Below are 16,963 nucleotides of genomic sequence, written 5' to 3' on the forward strand. Positions count from 1 at the left end.
GCACCTGAAGAGAATACTTTGTAGGGAGCAATCATCTCTTAGTTCCTGACTAGCCCATATTTTCATTACCAGCGTAAATGCGCTTGATCTGTAAGCGGATTCCAGCCGACAGGGCTTTATTTCAGAGGTGAAGTAAACCTGCCGTGGCTGCTTAGTGGCTTCGGGGTGGGGCTGTTAAGCACAACGTCGCGGGACTCACCGGCCGCATTTTGATGGAAGCGAAATGCAAAAAGGCCTGTCTACAATGCATTGGGTGCACGTTGAGGAACCCCAGGTGGTCGAAATTAAACCGAGTCTCCCACTACGGCATGCCTTATAATCAGATCGTGGTTTTGGCACGTAAAACCCCAGCGTATAATCTCTAGAGGGGAAGTAGGGGGCAAACGCTGGCCTCACCTCTGCCTAAGAAGATGCGGAAATTAACAAAACCTCTTTGGATGAAACTCTCAATTTTCGGTCCCCTATTAATGAAAGGCAAACATGCGGGCGTTCTCATAATTTCGAAATAAACTGAAGGTAAACGTTGTCCTTAAATATGGCTCTTTTGCGCTGAAATGTCATTGCGCTTTCCTGCGTCCGTGGTCTATAGACATAGAAGAGATCATAGTGTCGCGTTGCGAAAATGATCATAAGTATGGGCACGCTCATTCAGGGTCACGAAAGCGCTCGTTCAACCTTGGCAACACAAGTATTTTGTCTGAGTGAATGCAGAAACCACAACTGAAGGATGAAGGTTGAAGCAGCTCCTAATCTACGTATAGGTGGTGAGTGTATTAACCAGTGTTCTATATAGCTGTCGCTAAACGTTCTGGGCTCTCTGGATAGCAACTTGAGGTGACAGCGCTTTGTCTTTATTTTCTACGATAGGAGATCGTTCGCTTGCGCGTAAGTAAATGCGTTCTTTTACTTGTTCGTAAGTACATTTACTTGTGATTGTAAGTAAACATTTGTCAAGCAATTTGAGAAGCGGGACCACGACATCATGTGTACGATACGAACAATACATACATTACGGTACGAAGCAGTGCATTTCGTGCGTGAGCGGACGTTGGTTACGGCTACACTCAATAATAATTTTCTACTGTGCATCTTTCATTACCGTGCGCCATAAGGGCGGCAGTTGTATATTATATCTGGTTGCTGAATGGACGACGCTAACGATTGCAATAAGCAAACTTGGTAGATGTGGCCGTGTTCTGCTTGAATCGTAAAGAAAAAAAAGAAGAAGAAAGACCAGGTCCTGTCACGGAGCGGCATAGTTTCGAGTCATCGACAAGCCGATTAACGGGCGTCAAAAACGTCGTGGTCTCACGGTACGGCATAGTTTAGAGACAGCGACACGCCGATGAACGGGCGCCGTATGGCCGGCGGCCGCTGTTGCTTCTCTGCTGGTCAACGGGCTCAAGTGTGCGCGTGTGTGTCTGTGTGGCGCAGTGCGGGGGGAGCGACCGCGGACCGCGGGGGGGGGGGGGGGGGGGGGGGAATCAACCGTTCCTTCGTTCCTGATTAAAAGAGGCGCGGCCAAGACTTTTGGGAGGAGTCATGAAATAATTAGGTGAACTCTGCATACCTGCAGTTCCCCGACATATGGAACAAGGGGAAGGAGAGGCTATTTAAGCGCAGGTTTTAGGCCCCGCTAATCAGTCTAGAAGCTGAGCCTGTAATCGGCTGAGAAGCATTCGAGGGGCTAGTGCCGTCCAGCATTGCATGGGCCACCTAGCCGCGTCGGAAGTCCGCGTAACTAGTTGACGTACGAGACAACAAACCAACGTCTGCAACGAAGCTCACGGTGGTTCGCTTCAACTTAGCTCAACCTGCTTGAGAGGAGTTGTCAGATCTAGACTCCCGGTAAACCCAGCCCAGCAATCACATCCACCTCAACAAGATTGGTTCCCCGGCATTCTTCGCGAAAGCTTTACGCGCCGACTTCACGGTTTATGGACTTGCTGGTGCTGCCCGGCCACGCGTATGACATCGTTGTTGTTGTTTTTTATTAACGTTGTTTTCTTTTTAACTTTGTTTTAGTGAACTATTGTTAAATATATTCGTGTACATTTGATCCGCGCCCTGTTTAATTTTTATAAAAGCCACTGTTAATTGCTCGTCATATTTCTTTATCGTCATCGAGCTATATTAGGTGCAAGTGTTAGTTTTCTTGTGTCATTTTGCAACTATTAATTTGTGCATCTTTGCCCGTATAGAAATATCTCGTTTCTGGTTTTTTTTTTTTTTTTTTTTTTTTTTTTACTCCCGACTCTGACTCTCTCATTGTGTTGGCTTGAGTACGGAATGACCAACCGACTTGTATACCCCGTCGATTGACTTCGCGCCGCCGGCGAACGGGTGACAGCCGTGACAGGTCCACAATAAGCAATGCCAGCCAAAAACTTCCGTTCAACCACCCCACACAGCCATCGTCCCATCGGCGTGCAGGCCGGGCACATATAATGTGCCAATCTGGATAAACATGGCGAATATGCGGCTGCCGTTATCCACCAAGTTGACTCTGTGAATAGCTGCAGAGAGGCGATTTTTCTAAATTCTCGGCGGAAAACGCGTGCTTCAATAAATGTGTCAGTTTCGCCTGAAGGACGAAGCATCGAGTGCACCACGTCTAACCTTCTGGTTAGACGTGGTGCTGGAGCTCCTCGGACGGTATCCAACAATACGCGGAGGAGGCATGTTGACGCGTCGGGGTACGTTAGGTAGGTGGCGGCCAACCAGGCAATGCTGGCATGCTGAAAAACGTTGCGAGTGGCATTGCAGGCGACGCGCACCAATGCTGTACAGTATGAGGCGGGCATAAAACTATCGACGCTATTGAGCGCCCAGCGAAGACGTCAGCGTTAGCGGCTCGCGGAACATTTTTTTTTTTCAGAAATCGTTCCATGAAGCATGAAGACCAAATTCTCGTCGGGCGGATCACGCATGATACCGGAACAGCACGGCGGCGGCAACGCGGTGGCGCAGACGGCGCGAACGCACTTCAACTGGCGTTTGCGCACTACTACTACTACTACTACTACTACTACTACTACTACTACTACTACTACTACTACTACTACTACTACTACTACTACTACTACTGCTACTGCTACTACTACTAACTACTGCTGTTGCTGTCACTGCTGGTTGTTGTTCTTGTTGCTGTTGTTTTGGCGGTTGTGGTGCACCTCCAACTGCTTTCACGTTGCAGTGACGCTGTCGATACAGACTGCTAAATGCGTCGCCTTAAGTGTACCGGGCGAACGCGTGCCGAGATAGACAAGCAGCACTGAGAACTCAACAATAGCAGCGAACATAGTCGCAGACCGTCCCATCTTAGCTCACGGATCAAGTCCCTGGACTATTTCTCCTTATGTCATTGCAGATTCTAAAGTTAGCGCTGGCGCTCACGTACATTAGAGAATGTATAACATTATTCCAGTCGCGCACGCAAACTAATTAGGTAAGATATTTTTTACATATAATCAGCGACAACAGTCAAGAAATTTCGGACACGGAGTAAGACTAACATTTCAGCGAGAAACAGTCATTGGCGAAAAGCAAGAAAATACACTGTGCAGAAATCATCCAGGATGATTAACAATGTAGACGAATAACCTACACGGACCGCAGAAATCAAGTGGACACACTAGCAAAGCTTCCTAAGTACACGGCTGACGTCAGTAACAGCGATGGATGCCGGCCGCGTGTTTGGTAGACGGCGCGACAGTGTGACGACGGTGGCGCGACGAAGACGGCAGCATGATTAAAACGACCTCACGACGAAAGAACTGCGGCATCGAGGAGACGATAGGAACTGACGCGCACCTACGGTTTCTTACCGACTTCGCGGAGGCCAGATAATCTTCCGACAGTTCGCTACAAAAATACGCAGATCCCACACACTGGTGTCGTGGGATCTGCGTGAGGCTCGCCACTTTTAAACAAAACAGTAGTGTCAGCCCAGGCGGTCGAGAAATTCGACACAGCGCAAACACCGACCAGAGCCAACCGAATCGTCATACAAACCTTCGGACACCGACAAGGCTCTCTGAAAGCGGCCCTAACCGGGCTATATAGCGCATGCACTCGTGGGCTGCCCTTACTCTCTACAAAATACCCAGCCAGTGATTAACATGCAAGGTAGCCAAAAAGAGCTCTTGCTTCAGTAGTGTACCCATGACGACGGATCAGCTAAGTGCCTGGGTAGATTTTCTTGTTGAAACGTCGCAATGGATTTATGCAACCTATGGCAAGTCGATGCTAGATATCGAGGTTAGCGTCGCGCTTTATTATTGGATTATGTTCTTTTTTTTCTTTCAGTACAAATTAGAAGAGAAGCTTGTGGATAGCTTCATTCTTCCGTTGAAGAAAATACTTCAAAGCCTGAAGCCAGCCAACTGCGCAAAAGAGTTTGCGAGACAGCTGCCAATCTGGAAGCTATCTGCTCGTCGCATCGACAATGCAAAGACCAGCATGCTGCAACGCAAGGTAATATTTACACGCCCTCCATTGTTATCCACAAAGACATTCTCACATGGTGCAGTTCCTCCTAGATGTTTCTTGTTGCGCCCTGTTTAACATCTTGCATTAGTGTTTAACGAGATTTTGCGACAGTGCTATTTTATATGCATATTATTTGTGCACATTTATTCTCTAATTATGCTATTCATGTTATAACAGTCCAATTGCTCCTTGTTCAGGATTTGTTTCGACAAGTGTAATCTGAGCTTTATTATGTTTAGTTTAGAAAGGAGGTCCCATTGCAGTCTTTGACTTCGTAACTTTATTCTGTATATTAACTTCCTGTAATATTTCCAAGCAACCCAATAAGATCGATTCTGATTCACACATTTCGTTCAATGTGAATTGCGTGAAACTGTCTGTTCCCACCCAAGGCCGAAGTATTGACAGCGGCCTTTCACAACACTGACATACTGGTGGCACCAGTGCCGTCGTTACAGGCGTCGCGAACCGGTGATGTAAACTATGAGATTGGCGGAAGACCGTCGCTCTTTGTTAACGTCCAATGAAAGTGTGTAAGTGTGACTTTACTATCTGTTCCGCTCAGAGCACAGCTTGCACACAACGGCTCAGTAGAGACGCTAGTATAAAAAATTGGGAGGACGCTTAAGCTTCGCTTTTAAGAATGGAACGTGATAGCATTCAAAGATCCCTGACTGCTACTCATGGTTCCCGACGACTGCAGCTTATGCAACCGTAGTGGTTACTGGCAAACACTGGCGGCGAACGCTATGCACGTAGGCGAGCTTTCTGAAGGAAACGCGGCCTCTTCCGTGGGCCGATCCCGGAGATTGTGCACAACCGCGCCAAAGAAATTACAGCATTTTCATGTTTCCGTATTTCTTTCGCACTTCTAATATTTCAGTCTGAGAAGATTTAACATAAAAGGCATGCGCTGTGGGTGTTTTGTTTCATGACATTTGTTTGTGGATGGTCATTCTCAAAATTCCGAGGAATAGCTTTGCCAAGAATGCAAGACAAGGTGTCAGCAACATTAAAGGGACACTAAAGAGAAAGGAAGTTCAGCTGGAATAAAAAAGGGACCTTCAGGAATGCATGCCGTTTTTGTTGGGTGCAAAAATATGAGTTATTAGCGGAGAAATTCGTAAACAAAGACCAAATATCTCTTCCTCAATTTCTCTTACCCCAGATTCAGCACTGAAGCAGTGTTGTTACGTATTTCATTGCTCTCAGCGAATGAGAGGGCGCCATGATACGTCGCCGCTTGCGTAAACGGCCGAGGCGTTCGCTCCATCATAGGCTGCATGGCCGCTGCGTTTCCGTTCGCAGTGACTTTTGCTTAGGTGTTCTGTGGCCGCAATGGATAACGCGTTGCTGACGCTGAACCTTGCAACGAAGAGCTCGCCTGGAAAGCACGACTGCATTTGAGCGACTTCAGTGAAATGGAGCACGAAATGATCCTCCGTGCACACGCAGTAGTTGTTTCCGTGTACGATGGCGGTGAGCAGCTAGCCGCGCCGGCGGAAAGCGAAGCCTCGTTTTTGTCGACGGAAGGCGAGGCGGCCGGTCCGCCAGTCGACGATGTTGCCGAGAGAACAAGCGTAGAAAGTTGCGCGCGTACTCGGAATGGTTTTTTGTGTCTTTTTTAATGACATTCAGCACTCACAAGCGGCCAGTTTGCTGCTGCAGGGGCATCAGTAGGGGATTTGATGAAGGTGACATTGATGGGACAGCTGCTCGAGAAAGGACTGGCCTCTGGGGCACGCCAATATACTTTCCGAGGGCAGGATTATATACATAATCCGAGGGCGAGAAATGCAGAGAGCACACCATCGGTTTCTCTGGCCCTTTTGCCGTTTTATCATCGGCAGAGCACTTAGACACTGCGAACGCCGGGGCTCATCGCGCGGCACCAAATGAAAGGACACAGTCGGGTCAACGCTGCCGCTACCCCTGAGCAAGCACCTTGCGCCGTTTATACAGCCCTCAACACTACACACATGAGGAATTTTCTGGCTGTTTCCCGCGAAGTCGCCGTTTTTTGAGCCACGCAACACGCAACCAAACACTGCAGCACTGTAGAGCCGAACAGGCGCGCACGATGATGCATGGAGCAAAAACGAAACTACGAAACTATCACGACCGCAAGTAGCGCCACGCCATTGTTTCATATTACCTATTTAATTTTGCGCTAAACTTGTACGTCCTCGCTTGAAACCCGGCTTAAAAAGTTGGAAAATGCTGTTTATGTACAGTACTCACGGATTGAAACACGACAATTTAGGCCTAACTAATGCGCATGCTTTTGTTTCCACCGTCAGTAGTTCGTGTGACATCGGCGCAATCTCGACTCGCACGCTTCGATCAGAGTCCAAGTGACCTTTCGTGACCAGACTCGAAGGAACAAGGCATGGTACTCTCGAGTAATTGCACAGAAAAAGAGTTCTACCCAAAATTTGCCTGTCGCGTTTCAATTCGTGAGTACTGTACGTTTACGGTATATTTCATTTTGCGTTTTATTAACAGCAATAAATCGCTCTCGTCCAATTGCGGCCGGGCTGTGTTTGTGGCCTCCGACGTCACGAACGTGTAGTGCGGGAAATTCGAAGGGTCGTCAGCACCTATTTTTCACAAACCTCTGTTCGCAGTAAGAATGGTATGTCTGTGATCGTGATAGGATAATCTACCATTAAAGCGCAACTTCCGGATTTTCTTTAGTGTCCCTTTAATGATAGAATGGTGTGGCATAGCTAAACGTGGTTGGGGATGATTTTCTCGGCCACGGGCGCCAATGCCGACGCCGGATCTTCTGCGACACGGGGCCCTAAACGCTATCGCATTAAAACACTGATGCCAACAAAGGAAGGCAGAAAGATGCCGAGTCTGTTCAGCCGAACGTGACGGTGTGTGCGGTTGACTTCCTGGTTGTGCAGCAAAGTGGACAGCGCTTCTCTAGCGTCTCCGGATACGTCTAACCCCCTTTTCAGACGAAACACCAGAATTCTAGCCTTAGTATGGAGTTGTCCTTGTAACCGAAACGATCACGTCACCTCGAACATACGGCACGCGCCGGCGTAGTAGGAAGCACGGAGGCGGTAATGCATCAAGTTAGGCTGCGGTGTATCCGTGTAGTAGCTATCTATCGCAGCAACGTTTCATTGAGTTTAATCGCCTTCATTGAGACTCATCTACAAAATTTCCTATAAGCGAAAGTAGCTTAAACAGAATCTGGAATGGGACGGAAATAAAAAAAATGCAGCAGATCCAACTTTCCTTGTTTCAAACTTATATACAGCGAAGCTTTCCATAAATGCATAAGGAGCGCTGAAACACGTGTTTGTGCTTATTCAATATGAGGGAGAGTGAAACCGAACATTTTATTCATGTTGGCGAAGAATGCAATCCGCCTGTGTGCACAACAAGCGTTATAGGGGTAGAAAGAGGCAACCTGGCTTTCTACAACATTTCTTTGGGGTGCCCGACCTCCTCTTGGATGCGCAGATGCGAACGTCCGCGCGGTTGCCAGGCGGTGCAACGCATGCGCAATCTTCTCCGGTGCCCTCTCTTCCGTCTTATTGCGCTTGGACGAAGATGTCATCGCCGATGTCGGCGTCGCGGCCCCCCTCTACCTTCCGTTGCTGCGGGAGTAGTGTGAGCCGTCGCTCTTAGATGGCGTCGCCGTCCCGCAGCCGAGTCGCGTTGATTGTGCGCCTCGGTTTGGTGGCATAAAAGTAGGGAGACCACAATCAACGGAGACGTACAGAAACATAGTTCCCAGTAATGATTCAAAAAGGTTGGTGCCTCGAATTCTTTGTATTTGTGTGTTTCTCAAAAATAAAGGTAGGACATTAGGCAAAATAATAACAAGAGCTTGGTGGCGCAACCCACGATCCCGTTTGAAAGGCGACGCTTATAGCATCCATCCATCCATCCGAGTTTGGTGCAGCCGAGCATAGAGTTAGTATACTAACTCTAGAGAAAAAGCTGAACGAAAAAAACTGGAACCGCGAAGGCGCCGCCACTGTTGCTACGACTCTTTTTCGTAGCACTAAAAATATTCAAAATATTACGGCAAAAGCAAGCACTTACACGTAGCACGTAGGGACGGACAAAGTTTGAAGTTAATTCCGTATGTTTTCAGAAAGATCAAATGACTAATGAGAAAATTTTGATGTAAAATTTACGGTGTCTAAAAGCCTGCGTTTGCAGGCGCCTTAACTAGATGGCGCTACTATACTGACGGAGGCTCGGGGTCGCGTTGATTGCGCGCCTCGTCTGAGTCGCATCTCGTCGACTGTGCTTGCGCGCCTACATAGGGTAACAACATGGCAGCGCCCTTGAGGTTCCCGATTTCAATGCATGGGCGCTATGGGGAGCTTTCCCTCTAGAGTTGGTTATATTAACTCTATGCAGCCGAGTCCCGTAACAAAACTTTTGTGGTGCAGTCCACCGCCCAGGTTAAAACGGGACGCTCATAGCATCCTTCCATACATCTGAGTCACCAAAAAGAAAGTGTGAGAAACAGAGACAGCGAATTGGATGCAAAAAAATGTAACCAAAAAAAAAGGCCCCGGAGTTTTACAAGAATGAGAAGAAGAAATTAGCAGGGAAAATCTGTACGACAACGGGTAGATAAGTGCCTTGCTATCTGAGGCTCGAGCTGGTTGCCTAAGAACAAAAATATACCGGAGCAAATATTCGCAACAAGATGAGGCGTGTGTCTGCCGCCGCAAAAAAAAAAAAAAAATGCGGCCAGCTTGACACCAGCGGTGCCAAGTCTGAAGAAACAGCGAAGCTGGGCGACGTTCCTTAGCAACTAGTTGATGTAGGCTTGACGTGGCTTTACTTAGCTTTTTCTAGGCAAGGTTGGGCTATCATGGCAAGGCTGGGCATTGACACTTGGCAGGATTCTCGCGTTCTCGGTATTCCGTATCGGCTCGGCGACGTCGCATATCGGCGGCTTTGTTGGCGACGTAGACTGGATCGGCACGAAGACAGCGATTCCAAGGTCGATCCAAATAGGTCGAGAAGTTTTGGGCGAAAAGCGGTTCAGGCGAAATTGTCACCGACATCAGCAAGGGTGGTTATGGGAGCAGAGCGCGACTATGTGAGGAGGGAACAAACACTGGGAAAGAAAAAAGTAATTAAAACGAGATACAGTTTGATTGATTCAAAGAAAATAAAATTCCTAATCAATTTTATATACGCGTGTTGTGGAAATAAAAGACAACTGCCTTTAATTTATCATTTTCAATAAATACGTGTTTTTTTTTTCGCGTGAACTATAAAAAGGGGCATTGACGCCGCTATCAATCGCAATGCAATGCAGCTCTTCAAGCGTGCAGAATGGCGCGCGTTTAAAGTTCACCTGCTGCAATACGCTCCCCTAACACGTTGTGTTGTTTTGCTTGTCGACGTTTGTCTGAATTTGGTTGCGCGGGTAGTTTCATCGTTTCTTAACCTGTTCACTCAAAATAGTAAGTTACGACCGCCAGATAACTGTTTCCTTTAGCTGTTTTCGTGCGGCTATGCTGGCCGACGGGCTTGGCGTCCGATGATGGGACCAGCACTCTACACTCAAAGCTTTCGTCGTCCTCCAAAAAGAATGTTCTGTGCACGGGTGCAATCTCGACACCCGTACGACAGACAATTTGCTGCATCGCTTTGCGCACTGAAAGCTCGAAGAAACGACCATCCAGTCGAATGGCGGGACATTTGAATCTACAGCTCTAATGGCAGCTGGACTCCAAAATAAATTTCGCACCTTCTAGAACAAAATGACGTCACTTCTGTTTTTCGCAGATATGGCGTCACATTATTTTTTCTTCCGCCGGTAGTGTTCCCTCGTCACACAGATGGCCCTAAGCCCCACGGGCCGCCGATGAAGCGCCATGTTTCGAACGTATGGGCTTCCATGGAAGTTTCGCTACCAGGTATATTTGCGTTGGCGATTCCTTTCCCGCGTGGCTTGAAGGCGCTTCTCTCGTCGGGCAGCCACTTCTACCGGCGTCAAAGTGCGCTTAGGTCGAGCCATATCTCGGTAGAGCAGAGAAATGCCCGTGCGCCGCCGCGCGCACGCTTTCATTAGCGCGGTCACATGACTCTGCTGAACACGTGCTCGGCGTAGCTATGACGTCAATGTCCAGGCTCCTCTCTCACGAGCATAACGCGCTATGCTCGCGAGAGACGTGGCTCCTCCTCGTTCAATCAGTTTTAGCATTGCACACCGAAATTTTGCGAAGCTTAAACAGCGCCGCTATTAACAATTGGCTCGCCATCTCGGCCCTGCGAAAGTGGGTATCCAGCGAAGCTGTGTAAAACCACCACTACAGCTGTTGAGTGCAGTGCTTTATGGCTTTAGAAGTAATGGTAGTAATGCTATCTTAGAATGGTGGTAGTAATCGGAGGGAGTAATGGTAATTTTGAGAGCACGCCGCCGCCCATAGCTGCAACAACATTGAAATCAGTTGCTAGGCTGGTTATATTATATAGGAAAGGCTAGGGACGTCACTCCCCACGTCGTAAGCTGCCGTCGCCGCAGCAGGTTGCGCAACAGTAATTTTTACCGGGAAACGTATGCGGGGATCGCTACGTGCTTCGCATTGTTATCAGGAGCGCCTTATCATCAATTATGTGGTTCTGATGCTTGTTTTGAGCTTGTTCTTTTTCGAAACGTATGCTGTTGTGTGATGATGCGTGATGCCAAAGAATGTATGCAGCGGTCGCTTTACTTTGCTGAGTGCTTGTAGCCTCTGCCTTACGGGGGTATGAGCCATTGCCGAGTCGCTACATGTAGCCTCTGCCTTACAGAGGGATGAACCATTGTTTTAACAGCGAAACTGTAACTTGGGCGTTTGGCGTCAGATGTAACGCCGCAGTGTGGGCCGATCCTGGTGGTAGTGCCGAAAGGGTCCAAGCGCAATGGCGCATACCCCTGTGAACTAGCGAAGCCGTTCAAACGGACATTGAAGGCAAATAAAAATCAAGCCAAAGTGATAGAGTAATGCTGTAGAACGTCTAAGGCGTCAATATAATCGCGAACAGAGCTTTAGTAATCGAGAAATTGAGGTAAATGCACGACACGATGAGAGACTCCCCAGGGACATTCAGGTACTAACCCGATGACCGAACGCACTCCTCAAAAAATAATGTCACTAGTACTCAACCACCCGGATTAAAAAGATCATTTCGTTGGATTATAAGACGGAAGAAAATGCTACTTGTCTACTTCTACTAGATTCTTAGAAAAAAAACTTTTTGGCGTTACTCTTGATCAGCGACATGGTTGGTGTAAAGATTTCGTTTCCGCTCGACTCTGCGCCGCGCGCTTGGAGCAGTTCCGTTATCGCGTAGTGCTGCGCAGGTGTTACTGGCTCGCTAAACTCGCACTTGAAATTGCAAGCAGCAGAGAATGTCACGTCTATGTGATGTCGCGGGATGCCCGAACGGCACGTCCAGACGGTGACCAGCTTCGTCGCCCGACGTCGCATTACTGATGGAGTCCTTCCTGCTTTCGCGCTCGGAAAAGCCGGTGTCAAGGCCGCCGTCATAGTATGCAACGACGCCGGCAGCGCAAGCCCTCAGCAGCATGTCAAGCTCATCGGAGCTTAAATAACTGAAATCGAGCCCAGTATCGCGAGCCAATATGTCGTTGTCAGTGTCGTCAACAAGGTCCGTTGCGACGAGCGTCGACGATCATCATGTTTACAATTCGGCAGACGCCTTTACTTCCACTTTCGCGTTGCTGTCGGCTCTGTCTTGGCTCTGTATCTGGCCAGCGCGTCTGCGTTTTCCGCAAAAAAGCCGTAGCGCCGTCTGCGGGCGGCGTTTTACTCAACGGCGGCACAACGTCACTAGGAGACCATGACGTCACCACTCCTCGTTCGGTAGGGCGGGCAATTTGAATGGCGTTAGAGGTACGCAGACGCTTCAGACGCAATTTGCTCATAAAATAAGTATTTTCTTGGCACGAAACAACCGTTTCGAGGTTTCTGTAACCGTATTTTAACATTTCACGTTGACTTAATATTTGGCTTTAGTGTGCCTTTAAATGGACACTAAAGAGAAACCGGAAGTTGAGCTTAAGTGGTAGATTATCCTTTCACGATCACAGCCCTACCATTCTTACTGCAAACAGATGTTTAATAAGCGAGAAAATAGCGAAAAACTGAAGGATAGGTGCTGACGCCCCTTAGAATTTCCCGCACTACACGTTCGTGACGTCGGAGATTACAAATGCAGGTCGGTCGCGATTGGTCGAGAGCGATTTATCGCTGTTAATAAAGCGCAAAATGTAATACACCTGAAACGTACATAAACAGCATTTGCCAACTTTTTAAACCGTTTTAAGCGAGGAAGTAGAAGTTTAGCACAAAATTAAATAAATAAGAAAAAATGGCATGGCGATACATCCGGTCGTGATAGTTTCGTAGTTTAGTTTTTGGTCAATGCATCGTCGCGCGCGCCAGTTCCGCTCTACGGTGTTTGGTTGCGTGTTGCGTGGCTCGAAAAACGTTGACTTCGCGGGAAACAGCCAGAAAATGCCTCGTGTGTGTAGTGTTGAGGGCTGTATAAATGGCCCAAGGCGCTTGCTCAGGGGCAGCGGCAGTGTTGACTCGATTGTGTCCTTTCATGTGGTGTCGCGCGGTGAGCCCCGGCTCCCCGGCGTTCGCAATGGCTCAGTGCTCTGCCGATGATAAAACGGCAAAAGAGCCAGAGAAACAGATGGTGTGCTCTCTGCATTTCTCGCCCTCGGATTATGTGTATATTCCTGCCCTCAGAAAGTATCTTGGCATGGCCCAGAGGCCAGTCCTTTCTCGAGCAGCTGTTCCCTCAATGCGGCCTTCATCAAACCCCCTACCGGTGCCCCTGCAGCAGCAAACTGGCCGCTCGGTGAGTGCTGAATGTCATTAAATAAAGCCACGAAATAACCATACCGAGTACGTGCGCAACTTTATACGCTTGTTCTGTCGGGAACATCGTCGCCTGGCGGACCCGACGTTTCGCCTTCCGTCGAAGAAAATGAAGCTCTGCTTTCCGCCGGAGCGGCCGGCGGCTCACCGCCATCGCACGCGGAAACACGTACCGCTCGAGCACGGAGGATCATTTCGCGCTCCGTTTCACTGAATATCGCTGAAATGCAGTCCTGCTTCCCTGGCGAGCTCTTCGTTGCAAGGTTCAGCGGCAGCAACGGTATCCATCGCGGCGAACGCAAACGCAGCGACCATGCATGCAGCCATGATGCATCCAGCGCCTCGGCCGTTTACGCAAGCGGTGACGTATCATGGCGCCTTCTGATTCGCTGAGAGCAATGAAATCTGTGACGACACTGCTTCAGCGCCAAAGCTGGGGTGAGAGAAATTGAGAAAGAGACATGTGGCCTTTGTTTACGAATTTCTCCGCTAATAACTCATATTTTTGCACCCAACAAAAACTGCATGCATTCCTGAAGGTCCCCCTTTTATTCCAGCTGAACTTCCTGTTGCTCTTTAGTGTCCCTTTAAGCTCGAGGATGGTCCGTCGAGTGTACGCCGCAAAACTTCCGCCTGGCGATGACGTCACCATGCGTCGCCTAGCAATGCTTCGCCCCAGCTGCGCTGACCACGCCGAGCCTTGCCACAGCTGCGTCAGCCGTGACGTCATCGCGCGCGCCACATCGCTTCGCCTTTGCGGAGCCATGACGTCACCTTGTCGTGCGGAGTAGTTGCCGCGGCTGCGCAGAGGCGGAGCTAAGCCGTGACGTCACCACGCCGACCCACGGTATCCACGGGATATATAGCTCCGCGTCGCCGCCGCGGCGAAACAAAAGCCCTACTGTCTCCACGCCGAGCAAATCGCCGCCAAGATGGGGCGGCCGAAGAAGAGCGTCACACCCGAAGAAGAGGTAGCGTTTATGCTTAGTGGTTACGACGCTCGCCTTGGGATGCGGGTATGCGGGTTCAAATCCGCCTAGTCACGAAAGTTTACTTTTCTTTATTTATTGATAGTTTCTTGATACGCACCACAAACCACAAATTACGGCTGGCTTAAACATCTTCGCTGCTAAATTTTTTGCATTTCCTTCTTATAGGTGACGCCTTGCGTAATCAATTTTTCCCTCAAAAATTTCCCGAATATGTTTACATGGTGTCCGACGGACATTTCTACCACGCGTCGTCTGCTTGATTCAAATATGAATTACAGTATGTTAAGTAGGATGCATGCCCCCCTGCTGTAATGCTGTGGATCAGAATCACTGTTTGATTATTCCTCGCAAAAGAAAGCTTCAAATTAAATTTTATTTTTGAGTTTAACATCCAGAAGCTGCAGGGCGTATTGAGCAGGACGCCATACTGTGGCTCTGGAATAATTTGAAGCCTGTGATGCTTTATCATGCACTCACAGCACGATATACACAAGCGTTCTTTCTTTTTAATTTTGTTTTTCATCTCGCGACTTCGGCAGTTCAGAATTCAAACCACGTGAAACCTCTTGATCAGCTGAACAACGCTACGTAGTCACTGAGCCAAGTCGCAGGGTGGAGGCATCGTGGTATTTTATCATTATATTTACAAAAAAATAATCAATCACAATCACAAATCAATAGTACATGAAATTGGGTGTGGTCTGCGAATCACTGACACAGCTGGCGCCCTATTCAAAACTATCAATCTCTTTTTTACCTGAGTGAAATAGTTGTTGCTGACACTCCTTCCTACATAGAGATGTCCAAGATTTTTATGTTGCCGAGCTTTTACTAAAAGAGCTACTAAGCAGTGCTGTGTTCACCGTATATATTGTGCTCACCGCTCATTCTGACCACTGCCGTCACAGACTAAAATGTACAACATTTCCGCGGTCAGCTTGCACTTGAGCCCTGTGGCCGGTCTCTATAATGTCCACCAGACGCCAATACTGCATTGAACCTCAGAAGAAAATGAAATGATCACATGCAAATTTGATTACAAGTATTTTGCATGTTCTGTGCCGTTGAAAGTACGCATGAATTCGATACAAAGTTATGTTCCCCTGTAAAAAGATAAGATATCCGAGTGTGGTATTTAGAGAAGCATTTGTGCACACATTTCGACTTCCATTTGTAGCCAGGCATTGCTGCCATCTGCACCGATGAACGCAATCTTTGTTCCGGCAATAATGTACCCTACTGTATTATTCTGCAGTTATTGGTTTTTGGTAATAAAACAGAGTAATGTATATGTTAAATATTACAGGACGACGACGGGGACTACAGCGGCGCGCTCGTGTTAACGCGTTTCCTCCAACGGCCAGCATGGACGCGTTGCTACTGTTCTCCGGGCAATAAACTCCCCCCTTTCCGCCTCTTCTACTGCGATGACTCCTTTGTATCAGAATATGTTTTCAAGAAGCGACTCCTCGTTGTCACCAACACCTAAACAATAGCTCAGATCGCAATAAAATTAGTAAATGCAACCCTTTCTGCTCAACGAATACATGCTCCGTGGTTTTGGAACGGACAGAAAGCGATATTTCTTAGCTGTTTATGCTCGACATGCTTTGCGACAATGAAGAAATGCAATTTGCCTAGCTTTAACGATGGTTATAAATTTCGTATTGTTTGATGATACACACTGCAATGCCTTTCCACGAACGGCTCATGAGAAAACGATAGTATAACGGGAGTTATTTTTTTATTTATTTAGGAATACTGCAGGCCTTAGAAAGCCCAGGCAGGAGGGGAAAGGTATATACAAAAATAAAAATACAAAAAATACATCAGAATGACGAAGGAGTAGAAAAGCTGCGGGAAAATGTAATACAAAGTAGGAATGCATGGTGAGTGAAGCACCTAAATAATGCATAGAGGGTAACAAAGACAAGTTGAAACACTGTTTCATAAGCACAATTTCGAAGCACTGGAAATGTCATTAGAAAGAGGAGCATATAATTCAAAATTATTACAACGCGTACATCAATAAATAATGCATAACGATACAAAATTGAAACAACATTCCGTAACAACAAGCACTAATTTTAGATTGTAATAGACGCTATTGAGTCAGTGCTGACAAGTTTGCTATAAGGTAGCCTGTTCCATTCCGTTACTGTGCTAGGGAAAAAGGAATACATAAAGAAGTTGGTTCTACCATATAAGGCGTTAATGAGGCAGCGTGTCGATGTCTTGTTCGGCGGGCAGTGAGGGGTGTTATATAAGGTTCGGGAGAAAGAGACAGTTTATGGTTACTGAGTAAGAAGAGACTGAATTTTTCTTCTTAGTTGCAAGGACGGAATATTGTGTTCAGCCATTAACTGACTTGGGGAATCACTTGAGCAATATTTTGAAAAGACGAACCTTATTGCTTTGCGTTGTATCAGTTCTAGCGCATCGATGTTAGTATATAGAGACCCCATACAATAACGGCGTAGTCGAATTTAGGTGTAGGCGATAAGACGGGTTTCAGAAGGAGCGTGTTATAATTTATGCCTCAGGTAGCAAAGCTTTTTAAAAGCTGAGTCGCAAAGGTGAGAGATGTGC

General features: G+C 47.7%; 1 protein-coding gene across 1 annotated transcript in view; it reads left to right on the plus strand.

Moving 5' to 3' along the window:
* The window catches only part of LOC125947001 (glucoside xylosyltransferase 1-like), an 84,301-nt gene that overhangs the window by 64,075 nt on the left and 3,263 nt on the right, over nt 1-16,963 (plus strand). The window contains exon 2 of the mRNA XM_049671275.1: nt 4,309-4,476. Coding sequence (XP_049527232.1) covers nt 4,309-4,476 — 168 coding nt within the window. The remainder of the gene's footprint in view (nt 1-4,308; nt 4,477-16,963) is intronic.

This window comes from Dermacentor silvarum, chromosome 7 (genome assembly GCF_013339745.2).
Source record: "Dermacentor silvarum isolate Dsil-2018 chromosome 7, BIME_Dsil_1.4, whole genome shotgun sequence".
NCBI classification, from domain to species: domain Eukaryota; kingdom Metazoa; phylum Arthropoda; class Arachnida; order Ixodida; family Ixodidae; genus Dermacentor; species Dermacentor silvarum.